Source organism: Notolabrus celidotus, chromosome 23, assembly GCF_009762535.1.
Source record: "Notolabrus celidotus isolate fNotCel1 chromosome 23, fNotCel1.pri, whole genome shotgun sequence".
NCBI lineage: Eukaryota > Metazoa > Chordata > Actinopteri > Labriformes > Labridae > Notolabrus > Notolabrus celidotus.
Window position 1 is genome coordinate 18,085,997 of NC_048294.1, and position 17,466 is coordinate 18,103,462.

The window sequence follows — 17,466 nt, forward strand, 5'->3', positions numbered from 1 at the left end:
CTCATCATGACAGTTTGTTGCTGTAGTTAAGTGAAATACGATCTGGTGATAACACAGAGTGTTTCATTCTGAAAATTAACCAGATGTTTTCATTTTGTTCTGGTGCCTGACTTCCTGTCCCGCTCCATCTGCTCTGTGCAGGTTGATACGTCTTGCTCCGGCATCCGGCAAAAATAGTAGTCTTGGGTATCTGTTCTGGAGGGCTCAGGCATGCCGGATCAGAGACGCAGCAGGAGCACAACGGAGCAGATCCAGTGGAAGTTAACACGTTGACTAGAATAGAAACATCAACTCTGATGCCGTGACAGATCAGAGATGGACTGGATATGGATCCGTTGGAATTTTAGAATCATGTTGGGCAATAGATAGGGTACTAAAAGAATTTCAAGATGTTTCAAATTCCATCAAGGAAGTACATTGTTTTAGGGAACACAGTTTATGAAGTGCACAAAGTTTTGATTGTTACAAACTTCCGAATTCTTTGATATATCGAAAGAATAATGAAGAATATTTATATCATAAAAGACGAACAAGAGCTCAATGTGATTATAAAAAGGCCACGTTCTAGAAAAATGCACCTGTGTTTGTGTTTAGTCTGAAGTTTATTTATATGTTTCAGGATACCAAACATATTCGTTGATCACGAGAACAGCACACATTGAGACTGACAGCGGATGACTCAACAGAAAGAGAAATCCACACTCCTTCAACCTGAGTGACGTCAAGCCCTTCAAATCGCAGATCTACAGTTAGCCGCCACACCTACCACTCTGCTCGACTGGATCGGCCTGTTTTACTGAGCTATCTTAGACTACCTGACACACACAAACACTCACACACAAAGCACTGAACTTCACTGCATTGTTTGTGAGACGCCTTGGTAGCACCTGCTTGTACTCTCTTACTTGTACAAAAGGGACTTCGGTTGGAGGTGACGAGCACAACTCATCAGATCCACACTTAATTGTAATTTGATGAACAGCTAACTGCATGTGGCTGCGTGTTTGAGGGGAAAAAAGAGCCTATTTGTATGTGTGAGCATCAGCAAGAACAAATATGAATGTGATGAAGTGAATGATCCAATGTCTGTGTGTCTGTGTGTCTGTGTGTGTGTGTGCGCCTGTGTGTGCGCCTGTGTGTGTGTGTGTGTGTGCCTGTGTGTGTGTGTGTGCCTGTGTGTGTGTGTGTGCTTGTGGGTGTGTGAGTGTCTGTGTGGCAGGTTCTCTGTTGCTAGGGCCCTGGCTAGCTTTGTCTTTCTGTTCATCTGCCTGGTGACTGGTCTGGTAAGGAGAGAGGCATAATTTATGGTTTCCTGGGCGTGACAGCAATTGGTGCTCGTGTGTGTGCACGTGTGATATAGATTGTTTACAGGATCACTCATTCAAGGGGAGCATGAATGAAATAAGGTAAAGAGGTGAACAATAGAGAATAAGAAATGTCTTCGTGAGCATAGTTGTGTTGATACACTCGCATGCGGCGGATCTTCTCTCTCTCTGCTTTATTGGATTTCCAGCTCCACAGCTGGCTGGGAGATTCTCTCTGAGACTTCCACAGTTCAAGGGTGTCATGTGAAATCCATCAAACTGTACTCAACTCACCTCATATTTTCATTACTGAGATTGCTTTTTCTATTGTTTTTTGGGGATTGACAGCAATTTTGCCACTGTGTTGGTTCTGGTGCAGGTTAAAAAGGTCAAACCAGAATAGACAGGAGCCTTAATGAGATGAAGGGCTGTCGTTTCTTTTCTCTTCTTTTAATAATACAGAAAATCATATGGCTGATATTTTCTTCTCTCTAACAATGCTAGAAAGTCAAATTTAACATTTTACAAAAGGACTATTTCAAATAGATGTTTCTTGAAACTATACAAATAATGGATATGTGATTTAGATCAAGATATTTATGATATAGCTGTTCGATTTCACAAATATGCATCCCATTATTTCTAAAACCTTACTTTTTACGAATTTTTGATTATTTGATGATAACTGATCATTGGAATCTTCCACAGCAGGCTTCGCATACGCTTCCAAGGCTCATTCCAACTCATTTTCCACGACATTACTTCCATCAGAACAGCGGCAATGAAGAACTCCCTATTAACAGGCAGAAGCCTTGAGCAGAACCAGACTGATGTTAGACACACATCTGCCTAGACAGAGACTAAAATGTAATGATGATTTTAATTTCAAAGTATCAATACTAATATTCAAGATGAACTCAACCTGTTGTTTTAAATTGACAGCCTGTGAGCCATGTTAGCTGTTTATTAGCATGTACGTCAGAGTATGTTATGCAGCTAATGAAACTGTAAACACTGCCGTGCTTATGATGTGGTTTAATTTATCTATGCTCCTGCATGTGCTGTTTAACTGTATTATCAGTCACTTTTTGCTTGAATGCAGCAAATGGTGGAGGCTGGAACTGAACCTGCGATCTCTGCAACTAGATAGCCACTGTACATGTGGCGTGCGCTTAGACCCTTAGACCAAAATCGCCCCACGCTCAAAAGTGTTGATAAACTAAATACCAAAATGTGACCAACAATACCCTGTCACTGATCGATAAGGTATTAGGTAGAACCAGTATCATGTACCATGGATTGTGTTCATAAACTTGGTGTTGGTAAAATTTTGACATTGTTATATCAAAACTGCAGCATTTGAAATAAGTTACATTTCCTTATTCACAAGCATGGGCGGTTACCAGTGACAGTAAGTGTACACTGAAAGGCAGAATTAGATGCCCCCTCACCAATCATGGAAAGGTTTCACCACCATGTGATTCATGCGGTGAAGTTGCTACTACTAGAAGCGGATGTATAAATACATGAAAGCATCGAAGAACACAACCTTATTTTATTGCTTTTTAATTCCCCATTAGCTTTTAGTGCACTGCCTCAGCGCACCACCACAACATGTTATAGCAAAGGCTGAAGAAAGGTCTCAATGAGAGAGAGAGAGAGAGAGAGAGAGAGAGAGAGAGAGAGAGAGAGAGAGAGAGAGAGAGAGAGAGAGAGACAGAGACAGAGAGAGAGACAGACAGAGAGACAGACAGAGAGACAGACAGAGAGAGAGACAGACAGACAGACAGACAGACAGACAGACTCTGATCTGACTACTACTCTTATTATACAGTTAAACAGCACATGCAAAGCTCATCAAACCAGATCATAAGCAAATTAGAAGCACAGCATTGTTTGCAGTTTCATTAAGCTGCATATTATACTCTGAAGTACATGTTAATAAAACATGAACAACTAACATGGTTCACAGGCTGTAAATTAATAACAGCAGGTTGAGGTAATCTTGAACATCAGCATGGATACTTGGAAATTAAAATCATCATTACATTGTAGTCTGTAGATTCTGTGGAGGCAGATGTCTGTAACATGAGTCTGGTTCTGCTCGAGGTTTCTGCCTGTTAAAAGGAAGTTTTTCCTTGCCACTGTAACTAGCTAAATACTGTGAGGTGCAATGCTCATGTTGGATTAATATGAGATAAGATCAAGTCCTGTCTGTAAGAGGGGACTGGATGTTATCCTGCCTTGACGTTGGGTCTTCGTCCATGATCTATGGGTCACCTCTCCAAGTTGAAAAACTGACTTTTTATGATGAGTAGGCCTTATCCATAAAGACATACACCATTACTGAAGGAATATGTGTTCACAACTACTTCATAAATTAAATGATCTGCCTAGGTGGATATAGTTACACAAGCTTGGTTGCACACTTCAATATGTCCTTTAGGATGGACTAAGATCCAATCACTCAGACCACATGTCCACATTGGCGTGTTATGCTCATGTATCCTGGGCCACATTTAGGACCGTCTACCCTTCCTGTATCCACAACAGTGATCATAAATAACAGACCACTCCACATTGATATGTCCCTGCTTTAACTTGTGAAAATAGTAGTCTAAAATCGACTTGTCATGTCATTCCAGCATTTGAATACATTTATGCATTACAGTGGAGTACGAAGATGTATCTATATGGTAAGGGAGAATGTGCTTAGTTTTTTGATGTATGACTTTGTCTCTCTTATTCTCCTCTATCCCTCTTTCCAACCCCAACTCGGTCGATGCAGATGTCTGTCTAACATGAGTCTGGTTCTGCTCGAGGTTTCTGCCTGTTAAAAGAAGTTTTTCCTTGCCACTGTAACTAGCTAAATACTGCGAGGTGCAATGCTCATGGTGGTTAATAATTCAACATAGAGTGGTCTAGACCTCCTATGTTTGTAAAAGCATCTTGAGATAACGTTTGTTGTGATTTGGGGCTATACAAATAAAGATTGATTGATTGATTGGCAAGAAAAAGTGACATTGTGCAAGTTAGAGATGCAATGAAAGAAAAGGATATCAGACTTAATGATAAAAATATTAAAGATACTGTTGATATATAGAGGAGATGAGCAGATATGTGTTATGCTCTGTCCCCTTTTTAATAGGACACACTATCTGTCCTGTATTTCCGCATCCAGCCAGCTTCCTCATGCTTTGATTGACACAATCAGGAAATGACACCTCTAAGTAGTTCATCATTATAATAGTGCAGTGTGGTGAGGATACAGACGTCTTGTACTGTGGATCTGTGTGTTAATCAAGGCTATCGTTTTCTCCATTTCTCATTGTCAACAGAGACCCCAGTCTCCAGTGTAGTCTTCCGTGATAGGCCGCAGAACTGTATGGGAACATTAGGCTTCATGAGGCATCAAAGTTTTATATCACATCATTCTCCACTCTGTGACACTTTGCTCCTCTGTCCCTCCCAGTCCACATGTGAGAGTATCTACCTCCCCCTCGCTGTATTAAACAAGAGGTCACTGGAGGTGCATTTGGAGGCGTCTGATATGCCGAGTGTGAATGCTCATGCTCACACAATCAACAAACTGCAATTAATACAAAATGCAGCGGCAAGAGTTTCAACGAAGACCAGAAGGAGAGCACACATTCTGCCTATTTTACAATCTTCATATGGGCTGCCTGTTTCTTTCGTATTGATTTTTAATTCTTTATTAGTTTTTAAGGCGCTGCATGGCCTCGCACCAGACTGCATATCAGAGATGCTTTTAGTGTATTAACCAGGAAGGCCTCTCAGACCCTCCGGCTCCTCTCTTTTAGCTGTTCCTAATTGGAGAACAAAAACATTTGGTGACGCTGCTTTCACACCGCTAGAGATATTGAGACTTTTAAACGTAAACTAAAAATGTATTTATTCAGTCTGGATTTCATGTAGAGTTTTACAATTGTATTACTTACTTTTTACTGTAATATTGATTTAAATGTTGCTTTATTATTTTATTAATTTTAACTGTTTATATTATTTTATTTGTATTCATTTATCTACACTTATCTACTCATTCTCATTGACATTTTTCGCCTTAATTTTATTTTATCAACTCTTACCCTTTTTAAAATTATTAATTTTAACTATTTATATTCTTAATATTAATTTGACGTTTTAACTTATTTTAATTACACATTTATTGTCAGTGTGCATTATCCTCTATTTTAAAATCCACTTTTGTTTTTTAATATGTCTTGCTGTTATTTTATTTCTGCTTCTTTCTTGTTTTCAATCGCTGTAAAGCACTTGATTTGTATGAAAGGTGCTCTATAAATAAAGCTTGAATGATTGATGCTCATACAAGCTGTCCACTTGTGATCAGATCACCCAGGTCTGAAGGACCCCAGAGACTACAGGTGGAGCATCTCGTTTCTTCATAAACCTTTTAAAATAGACTTGTGGGTTGCAGCTGTGTTACTTCTGAGACGTTTACCATGTTTAACCACATGACGAGCCTCATGATAGTCACTTTTTAAATGAGAGCTAACTTTATCGTGCTACCTTTTGACTACACAGTACGGTGGTTTATACGTCAAGTCACTATAAATAAGCAACCTGTAGCGCCTCGGCTCAGTTTACAAGCAATGTATGGTTAAACAGTGTTCAGTAGCACCAGGACAGGTGTGGCTGATAATTGGAAAACACTCAAGAATAATCGCCTTACATAACTGAACAGCTGCCTTCATCATCCAGGTGAGATAATGTGAGGCAGCAGCATAATGTTTACAGGCAGGTGACGCACAGGTACTACATGAGCAATAGGAATGGGTGTCAAGAACCTGTAATTGTTGGTGACTCATCAGTGCTGATAAGCTCGAGGACAAACTGTTCTCAGAATTTAACATAAGTTTGTTTTGTCATATTTCGCCAGACGTTGCGTTGTTGTGGTCTCATGCTGGAGAACGTTGAGAAGGTCTTTATGGTGGACGGACCAAAACGTTTAACGTGGTCAAGTGAGCCTGAACTTTTAAACTCTGGTGAATCTTTGTGCAATTTTGTGTAAAAAGTTAGTCCAAAAAAGTTACACCAGCAACACCAAACATAGAGTCAATATTCTATAAATCTGAAGCATGCTTGGCTGCTTTACCACCAGATCCGTGTCCAATCCGTCTCCGACTGTCAGACAGCTGGAGTCACGTGACCAAGGTTTTCCCACGGTAATTACTGAATCAAAGATTCTCCTCCTCCTCTCCTCATCCATGTTGTCTTTATTGTCCTCTGAAACCCTCTGACCTGTTGACTACAGGCCTAGCTCCGCTCATCATGATGGTTTGTTGTTGTAGTTAAGGGAAATACGATCTGGTGATACCACAAAGTGTTTTATTCTGAAAATTAACCGGATGATTTTATTTTGTTTTGGTGCCTTACTTCCTGTCCAGCTCTATCTAAATCTGCAGTGTTTACATAATGTTAACACTTTGACTAGAATAGAAACCTATCAGATCCGTGAAGGACCGGACACGGATACGGTGGATTTGGCCGTTAGCCATGCAGGTAATGCTAAAGCCATTACTGTTCATACTACTGAAATCCTGAATTCCATCCATAGACTGTATAAATAATGGACGTTGTATCCGTGACGTCACCCATCTGTTTCTGAGCACTGTTTTGAAGCCCATGGACGGCGGCAACCATATTGGCAATGTGGAACTCAACCAGTCAAAGTGTGACGTAAAGAGGCGGTGTTTGAGCCTCCTAGCCAACAGCTATGTGTTCTCGTCTGGGAGTCAAGTCAGTCATGTCCTTATTTGGGCAAAAACTTCTAATCTTAATGTCTTCTAAACCGTCGTTTATAAAAAAAAATCACCCGTTACAGTGTGTGCCGATAGAGAAATTACTTATGTAGAGCCAACACGTTTTTTGAACCAGGCTGTAAAAATGTTTATAAATGCTGCAAAATCATCTTTTTTTAACTGGTGTCTACGTGGTTTTGTGCAGTTTATAAAACTTCCGCATGGGCTTCACAGTTTGAGACCGGAGATTTGCTTGATTTCAACATGGGAAATGTTAATTCCCACAGTTTTAGCCACTTCTCTGTTGATTTTATTTATTTTTTAAGAGGAAACTTAACCAAACTTCAATTTCTGTACCAGAAAGATGGTAAAAAGTTGACTCCAGTACTGGGGGAGTCACTGGTGGGAGTCACTGGAGGGTAATGAACATGAGTGAACCCAAATTTCACATAATAACGCTGGTAAATTATTTTATTAACAGCGGTACTGTGATTAAAATCTGTACACAGTGTTTGTTGTTATTTAAGTTTGTATAAATTATTTTTTTTAATTAGTGACTGTAATACCTTATACCCTGGGAATATGTGGGGGAGGTTTAAAGGTTTCAAAATTTGGATACTGCCCAACTTTACATAGTCAGCAGGAAAATGCTGAATATATTTAAAATATTTTCACAATAAAAAAGTATTTTAATCAGTTCTTGGTTCTCTGTACATGACCTCTGCAATAAGGAAACCTCACAGGGACAAAAGCTGTTTCAGATCCATCACACCTCCATGTGGGCAGGATCCGGTCTGCTTGTCTAGTGCAGCTACCCAAACAATGAAATGGAGGATGAAGTAACAATTGAAGAGGCAGACCAGTATTTCTGGCTGCATCAGTCTGTCTCTTCAGAAGACGTGGCTCCATGAATAGAGAGGGAACATAGTAAAACAGGAAATCAGACAATAAAGAGATCATGGCGAGGAAGTGGACAACCAGAGTGAACCCACAGCAGATCATTTCACAGGAGATGTTCCCCATTTGGGTAAAATGTACCCTGATATTTCAATGTAAGACACAATGCGTGATATAAACTGTACTTTAAGCTTCCATGCTTTAACACTGTGTTTTGACCTGGTGTTAACTTTCAGCTGGTCTCACGTGGTGTTGAATGTCATATTTAAATAAGTTCCTCAAATCTACAACCAGATAAAAGAGCTTGTGTAACCTGGACACATCAAATGAAAGTCACTCCACATACCGGCCGTTAGAACAGTGAGGAAGATGTCACAAGTCACTTCTCTTTATATGAGAGTGATCTAGAGATGAGGGCTTCCAGAGTATACAACATTAAAGTATCATTATCAGTCTGTTTCAGATACAAATTATCTGCTATTACCAGAGGCACATTGACCACCACAATCCAAACACAGTTGGGTTCCTGACGGAGACACAGTCATGTCGACTCTGAGCCTGCCGTCATGTCCAGTGCCATTTTGTTCTGTGTCTTGAGACCTGACACCGAGGGCTTTCTATACATGGGCTTTAAAACAGACTGTTTGTGTGGGAGTATCCATCTATGACCTCTTGCCTACAAACCCAGTTAAGGACTTGCCATGACCCTAGACTTTTTTCTGTCACCCCTAAATCTTCCTAAATCCTTGCTAGGTGATGTGGGATGTGTGAGGCCCTATTTGTAGGAGATTAGCCTTACCTAGGGGCGTCTGATACTCTGTAATAATTGGAGGACGTGTGTGTGTTTTTAATTCAGTGTCATTAAAACATGTCTGTCATTTGTGAAGTATAAATTCCAGAGCAAATCATATTCTTGAGGCTACATTGGACATAGTAAAGTAATGTTTTTTATGTATTAGTTTGCTACACAGTAGGGGTGGGCAATTTCTCACAAATATAATTTCATCCCTATATTTTCATGTTTATTTCTATGATTATTTAATAAGTTACTGACAATTACAACCAAATTAATTTACCCGTTTAAAAATATAATCCTTATTTCTTAAGGTGCTTTTCGACCGCAGGAACTTTACCCCGGAACTAGGGACTTTCCCCAAGAACTATGTGCTTTTTTACCGCAAGAACCAGCGTCTAAATTTAGCTCTGGGGTAGATATTTTCTGCCCTGAAAAGCCCTGAATTAATTGTGGGTAGTACTTAATAGAGGTCCAGGAACTATGAGGGGCAGGGCCTGCAATACTGAATGTTTCTGATTGGCTTATTTGCATAATCATACTGGGACTTCAGCCTGTGGTCAAAATGCAGTAACCATTTAGTTCTTGGAAGAGTAGTTTGTGGAACTTCTAGTCGAAAAGCACCTGTAGTTTGTTTTTGGTATTATTATTAATATCATTGTTTATTTCTATTGTTATTATTGGTTTTTTTTTACCTTTTGCACTTAATTATTTTATTGTATTTTCACTGTTATTCATTTTCTTATTTGTATTAATCTTTTATTTAAATCATTATCATTTATTACTTTCATTTATTATTGTTTCTTCCATTCATCCACTTGTTTTGTTTTTTTATACAAAATTCAAATAGAGATCTTTAAAAAAAACATTTATATGTATAATCCTCAGATAAAAAGGATTAGTAGCCAATTTCTGCCAAATTATCTTTTTTAACAGATTTAATCTATGTATGCAATTTCGCTAACTCGTATAAAGTGCTATTGGCATTGAACATAAATGATGACATAGATGAGACTCAGATATTGTCACTAAATTCAAAGTAATCGTTGATTTTAAAAAGTAAACAGCGCATTCTTGCTTATCAGCAGCTAAGTAATCAAGCTAGCATATCATTATATTCACTTTACTTTATTTTTAAAGCAGAACAGAAACTTTACTTTGATGATAAATGTCTGGCACTTCCTACAGGAATTTCACTTTCTAGAATCGTTCACATGATGATATTCCCAATAAAAGATAAAAGCTATTGTAACTCCTAACAACACTTTTAAACCCACGCAGGCCTGTAGGCTAACCCTGGTGCCGTAGTTTAATCTCCTCTCTATAAGACCACTATTTTATTCTACTATTTATTATTAATCTGAAGTAAATCTCAATTTAATTCAACTTGAATTTGTTTGAAATAAATTAAAATAAAAAGTTTAGGTTGGTAAGGATTATGTGAGACCCTGTCATTGGGTTTACTACCTTTCAAGAACAGAGGAGACTTCTTTTAATTACTTTCCAGCAGGCTGTACACTGTAAGCCGCAACGATGCCCCCAAAGTTAAAGTGGATGTCATGAAGCGCCTCTACGCTTTCAAACAGAAATGTCAGTAAATGTAAATCAATGACTTTGAACCTGAATACACTTGTGTACCTGCGTGACTTTGGAGCAGCTTGTGTGTGTTTGAATTAAAATGCTTGTCCGGTGCAAATGTGCCAAATCAAACCCTGACGTCAGGGGGTCATTCATAAACTACCAGAGGTCCCCAGGTAATACTAATCCTGTGCCAATGCTGCTTAAGGGTCCTTTCAGCTCCACAGTGGCACAAAAGCAAAACACATATGGGACTTGGGTACAGGGCAGGGCATACCAGGAAGTCCAGTGTGAGTGTTATTAGAATCACCAAGGTATTGCACTTTGGCTGTATACGCTTTCAAGCCTGAATGTGCAGCTGTGAAAGATTGCCATAACAGCAGCTAATCTCCCCTCAGACTTCTTGCAGCTTGTTGAACAATACTGCACACTACAAAGTATTCTGCCTGGTGTGTACATTTCCAATCACTGCCAGTACCATACGTTGTTGAATCATGTTGTAAAGAGCAGTTTCACTTTTTGACTGACTTTTTAATCTTGTTTTATCCAAAGCTCCTGAAGCTATTACCTTATTGTATTGAGTGAGAACATTTGGTAATAGCAAAAGGTCAAAGCTGACGTGTTTGTACAACTGTGTATTATATCAATATGTCCAAAACAAACACGCCAATTATGACATCAACCTTATAAACCACACTAGGTATAGACAGTTCGTGTGTGTACTGGTTTGAATACCATCACTGGTGTCATATTCAGCCATGATAAGGATTTTGCTATACTTTGTCATAATTGGTTTCAACCATAGATTGTATAAATAATGGACTTTATTATGCACCCATCTGTTTCTGAGTGCTGTTTTTAAGCCAATCAGCGGCGGAGCCATATTGGAAATGCTGAACTCAACCTTACTTCTGTCGAGCTAGTGTGAGGTTAAGAGGCGGGCTTTGAGCCTCCTCGCCAACAGCTACAGTGTTCCCACCTGTCAATCAAGTCAGCCGTGCCTCTCATAATGGAAAATTTGTAATCTTAATATCTCCAATACAGCCGCGTTATGAAAAAAATCGCCCTCTGTACAGTGTGTGCCGATCGAAAAATTAGCTATCCAGACTACACTCGTTTTTTTGTACCAGGCTGTAAACATGTTTATTTCTGCTGTAAAGATCGGCTTTTGAATTGGTGTGTATGTGGTGCCCTGTACTTCCAGAGCAAGCCTCAAGCGGACACTCGAGAAACTGCAGTTTTTAACACTTCCGCATTGGCTTCAATACTCACAGCCGAAGTTTACCGCTTGGTTTTAACTTGCATTTTAGTTTTAGCCCATACACAACACAGATTTACCTCCAATGCAGGTGCAGCCATGGTGGCCGGTTTTTAAAAAAGTGGTTGTAACGGAGTGATTTGTGATTGACTACAACATAGAGCAAATCCATGTCCACTGTGTGTTCAGCTTCAGACACTTCCGAGCACAGCCGAGCTTGCTTACCTAAGCACACCGCCTCCTCCTCGTGTCAAAGCAGGTGTCATTGTTAACAATGAAGGTAAAGTGTGGCACAGCAGTCAGGTAAACTTTTGCTCTCCAATTTGATGACGCAAGCAAGCGCATTGGAGGGATTTGCGTCTTAATCACAACGGGTCTACCTGCTTGAAAAGTGTGTTTCAAGTGATGACACGGTTGTCTTACATCCAAACTAATTAGAAGAGGTGGACTGTGGCTGTTACTCATGATTAAACTGTCCACTAAAGCTCAGTTAATTCAATGATAAACATATTTATACGAGTCCCTGATTGTTATATTCCTGAAATAGCCATGTCAGGAAATGGCACAGCTTATTACAACTTAAACAGTGACTAAAGTAAAAGGTCTGAAAATACAAACAGGGAGGCGGGAGAGAGACAAAAAATCTGATCACAGATCCAGTTCGTAGTTCCTCTGGTCTCAGGCCCCGACATGAGCGGAGTATCACATTGCATGTTTTAATACTGTGATATAATACTGATTCCGTAGGTCATATCGCCTACCCCGAGAGTGTGTAAGGGCACTTCTGTGTGTATGCGAGAGGCTACAGAAGTCTGACTTACATAATCAACTTTACTGTTTATGACCTTTGTTCCAGGTAAGGGTGTATCCCTGCGAGTGTCCATATGTGTCACTCATACCAGCGTGCACCTACACACAAGTGGAGCTGTTGATTTGCTTTCCTGTTAACTCCAATGGACACACACAAACGCACACAGTGAGATCATGGAATCAACACACAACTTCCTTCGGCATTTTGTTTGTACAACAAGTGAAGACAGACATAATATTTAAACCTTAGAGTGTCCAACACTGAGAGACTCCCCTATTGGTTTTTAAGAGCAGGGCTGTGGTCTGGTTGGCTGTTCAGGTGCAGTTTACACACCAGGGTTGGGCTTCAATTTATTAGACAGAGGGGTGCTGCATTTCGGACAGACAGAAAGTAAAACAGCACTATTTGACTGTCACCCTCCAGTTCACGGTTTCATATTATGTTTATAACCACTGTTTCACCAACATCACCTGCACATGTTCACACTCGCTGTATTTATTATGCTGTACCCTTCAAAGCTTCTGACCAACAGCTAGAACAATCTGTCACAACGAATCCTCACCACAGCTTCATTTACATACCTATAGATACTCCAGCAACACCAATATAGAAACAGGTTAAGCTTTCACACACATGCTGACATCATCTGTCGGCTGCCCTGTTTACATGTAGACTCAATACATGTTCCATCCAGCGCTCATAAAAGATGTTTCATCTACGTAATGCTAGTACTGTACTGTTGAATAGTGTAATGGTTTTCATGTGAGTTTAGAGATTAAAGTGTCTAGATACTGCAGTCTTGAGGGTACATGCGGTCTAATAAAGTGCACATGCAAGTAGTTGTTGTTTTGCCTTTTAAACTTTGAATTACACCAACAAAGTTTTTTACTACTCAGATGAATGGACACAATTAATTCTTTTCTCAAAATCTCTTCTGCAACTTGATAGGGGTTTTATAAATTGGTATTTCATTTGTGTTTAGGAGTCCCTGGCTTCAAGAGAAAGTCAGTTGTATTAAATCAAAAGCGGCTGTTTTTGACTCCCCCAACCGATAGATGTTGTATCTTACAAGTTTGGATTTCCAACAAGAACTTGAATGACCCTTTTGTTTTACTATACACCAACTCCACAACTAAAATCCCAACAAATGTATTTTACAAACCCAGTGCCAAAATTTTATAATTCAAAATATCACCACTGCAGACCATGCCTGAACTTCAGTATTCACAAATCCATACAAAATGCAACAAATAAATTAATATAAACACATCAAATATCCAACTTAAGTTAACTATCTACACACTAATGAGGTAACTTAATAAATGTTTTATGGTATTCATTTGATTATTGATGTTTCTGATTTTTAAAATGTCCCATGTGTTATGAGACATAAGTTCAGCAGCTAAGAGAGGCTGGCCTACTGTGTTCTTATGTATTTATATGGAACTAGCTCTTGGGGTTGTCTATGTAGCGACAGGTCAAAGTACTGAAAAGTCAAGTAGGAGGACATGCTCTGACACACAGACTAAACAGAAAACTAAATTTATTCTTCTATTCTGCAAGGAGTGGGAAATCCAGAGTGAGTGCGTAGGCAAGCTGGTGAATCACTGCTGTGTGGCAAAGACAACAGAGACCGAGGAAAGCAAAGGGACAAGAATCCTGAAGGCCAACCTGGGCCGAATATTAAATCCCTACTATTATTAACCCTCCTGTTATATTGTGGGTCAAACTGACCCATTTTAGAGTTCAAAAATCTAATAAAAATTGTTACAACACATACAACGAAAATGGCTCATTTCACACATTTGCAATACATAAAAAAATCAAAATGTAAAATAAAATAAACAACAAACTATATCATGTAAACTATTGTATTTATATTTAGGGATTTTCAATGTACATTAAAAAAGTTTTAACACGAATTTTCATTTTAAAAAAGTGAGTTATCCTCATTGAACTATGATCTGTGAGAATTAAAGAACACCAGTGCACTAAATATTGCTTTAAATTGAGTTAAAATGAGATTTAAAACATGTGTATTGGTATTTTGACACTTTTGGATCATTAAATATGCCCCGGGTCAAGTTGACCCAGAGGCATTATTGCTGTCCCTAAGAAACGAACATGACAGGAGTGTTAATAAGAGTTAAGAAAGTAAAAGTATTTTGAAAGATCAAATTAAAGGTGCATCTTACCTGCCCGGTCGAGTTCTCGATTACTTGCACCAGAGGGATCCGAGTTGACATTCTTGGAAGAGTCGATGTTTCCAAAAAAGGGGAAGGAACGGTGTAAAAATTATTTAGTGTCTTTTGTGCATTTAAAATCTGTGTAGCTGGTGATACACGTAAATATCCAACAGATGTCCAGCACGACAGAGAGCCAGAGAATCAACAAGTTGAATCCCACATCAGCGGCTAGCAGAGTTAGCCAGCTAGCTAGAAACTAGCTAGCAGCAACCGCACGTCCCATGTTTGTCAACAAGCACGTCAACATAAAAAAGGGAATTTATTCTTTAGCTAAGGTCTGAGTGTGGAAGCATTCAGTTCCCAATCAGGATGTATCGGCCAAGTTATCTATTAGAGTGGTGCTGTTAGGTTTTGGCAGGCTAGCTTCCTGAGCTAGCTTGAGGAAAAGTTGGGAAATGGTTGAAGAAGAAGTCAGGGTTCAATTAGCATGCTAAACCACTGCTAACTAAGGGCTGCTGGAGTCACAACTCTCTCTGAATAAACAACTATTATGTTTCCAGAGTTGTTTTCATGACGCAGTCTCCACTTTTTTGTTCCGTTTTGTCAATATTTCCTTTCAGGTTTAAAGAGAGGTCTGCAAACTTTCAGGCCAAAGTTATTCCCGGCGAGGTCTCGACCTTCCCAATTCACAAAAACACTTCAAAATGTCCCCAGTGAGACATCCAGGACACGATATCCTAAAATAAAAGCAGCAGCATATAGAAATGTCACATGGCAAGGCGAGTAACACGGATTATTCTGTCGTGCTAGCTAGTAACTGGCTCGTCAATATTAGCCAATGTAGCTCTAGCTAATTCCGTGTTTCCTCCGAAGCAAAGCTAGTTAGCTTCTCCTCCTGCCTGCCACAGATCAACCCTCCAAACTCCAAATCCACGGAAACCACCGGCGCTCTTCTTCCTTGTGTTGCGTGATTGGAATAAGGTCGTTCAGCACTGCTGCAGTGCAGTGTGGCGATATACACCAGCTCGTCCTGTCCGTACCCCAGACTGCTGTTCTTCTTCTTCCCGTGGCCAGCCGACGGAGGAAGGAATCATCAAGTTGTAAAATCCATTATCGTTAAAGTCAGGTTTTCTCGCTGCGAAGTGCGTGTGACGGGCGACAGGGGGAGAGAGGGAGAGAGGCGAGGAGCTGCGCCCGATGCAGTCTATGCGCACGATCCTGCCCTGATACCGGAACAAGCTCAAGGCAACATGGCTGCTTGCACCACGACTGAAAGAGAGGATTGAGGAGGGAGGGAGGCTGTTTTGCATTCGACTTTGCTCGGCTTTTTCCGAATCTGTACTGGCGACTTAATACAGGTTGGCAAATGGCAGGTGCAGGGGACTGTTTATGATCTCCACATCCGGACGGAAATGTCATATACTTCAGGAGGACTGACCTTAGAACCCCAAAGTCCAAGGTTCACTCATGTGTCACTCACTTATGATTATTTGATGTCTTGATAATTGCACCACATATAACATGACATGGGTCCTGCATTGTTACCTATTAATGGCAAGGCGTTCAGAAAATTATGATATAGCCTATATACTAGTCTGAAAGTCTGAATATATGAAATGAAAGTCCGAATATGGAATGAAAGTCTGAATATATTGAATGAAGTCTGAATATATTGAATGAAAGTCTGAATATATGGAATGAAAGTCTGAATATGTGGAATGAAAGTCTGAATATGGAATGAAAGTCTGAATATGGAATGAAAGTCTGAATATGGAATGAAGTCTGAATATATTGAATGAAGTCTGAATATATTGAATGAAAGTTTGAATATATGTAATGAAGTCTGAATATATGTTATGAAGTCTGAATATATGGAATGAAGTCTGTATTTTTCAGAGAGAATACAGATATCAGATGTTTTTAAGTGTCAAGAAAAGGACCCAGATAATTTACATAATACAAAAGAACAACTTTGAATTCGCTTTTAAATAAACTGTTGCAAAAAAGTTTTTGTGACAATGACACAATACCACTATAAGTGGTGTATTCAGACTACTTATTTTAGCTTTCATTCCATATATTCAGACTTCCATTCAATAAATATTTATTTCCTGGACGGCTTGCCATACTTAATGTTGCCCTATAACGTTGATAAGCTCAGTGTCTTCAACAAGATAGGGTACCTACTCAGCCTTGGGACCCCCAAACAAGTACTATGTGAGTCCAATTAAGCTATTACTGAATAGTAAATTAAAGATCCACTAGCGGTAATTTTGTCAGAGAAAACAGAATCCCTAACAACAACCCAATATTGAACCTAAAATCTGAAGATTTAATAACATGAAAGCATTTTTATTTACTCTTATTTTCTCTTTACCTTTCCAGTAGAGCCTATCTCTCAATAAAGTTATGAAGGGTTGGACACAGTTATGGTGCCTTACCTGTCACACACTTAACCTTTACATGCCAGATAATCCAGTCTGTTTTGGAACAAACGACTACACACTTAATTTATTTATTAATTCATTTATTTTGCATTGTTGTTTTTGTCACATTAACTGCCCTCACAACAGTGTATCACTGCAGAAGGGTATCCATGGAAAATATTGAGAAACTTTAATTAACCATTTGACCTTAAATTAACAAACAGTAGATTGTTATAAATGTAGTGATGTAATGTTGTACATCACTTTATTAACCAAGTGCAAAAGTGAACAAAAATGTATTTCTTAATTTGCTAGTATGCCCTGACTGGCTAATTCTAGAAAAAGACAACTGTAATAACACCTCACTCTTAAAATTATGGAAACCCTTTAAACAATCAAGTGAGGTTTGAAAATTCTCTTCACTCTCTTACTA

At 39.2% G+C, this 17,466-nt stretch overlaps 1 protein-coding gene across 39 annotated transcripts in view; it reads right to left on the reverse strand.

Annotated features, from left to right (window-relative positions):
- mark2b (MAP/microtubule affinity-regulating kinase 2b) overlaps nt 1-15,940 on the reverse strand; it is a 69,559-nt gene extending 53,619 nt beyond the window's left edge. For 4 of the 39 annotated variants that reach the window (XM_034676325.1, XM_034676324.1, XM_034676327.1 and 1 more), the window contains exon 1: nt 14,617-15,906. In XM_034676325.1, coding sequence (XP_034532216.1) covers nt 14,617-14,667 — 51 coding nt within the window. In that variant the 5' untranslated portion in view covers nt 14,668-15,906. Of the gene's footprint in view, nt 1-14,616 lie in introns of all 39 variants that reach the window. The other 35 variants (XM_034676354.1, XM_034676333.1, XM_034676326.1 and 32 more) reach the window with 23 other exon arrangements.
- Between the last annotated feature and the right edge of the window lie 1,526 nt (nt 15,941-17,466).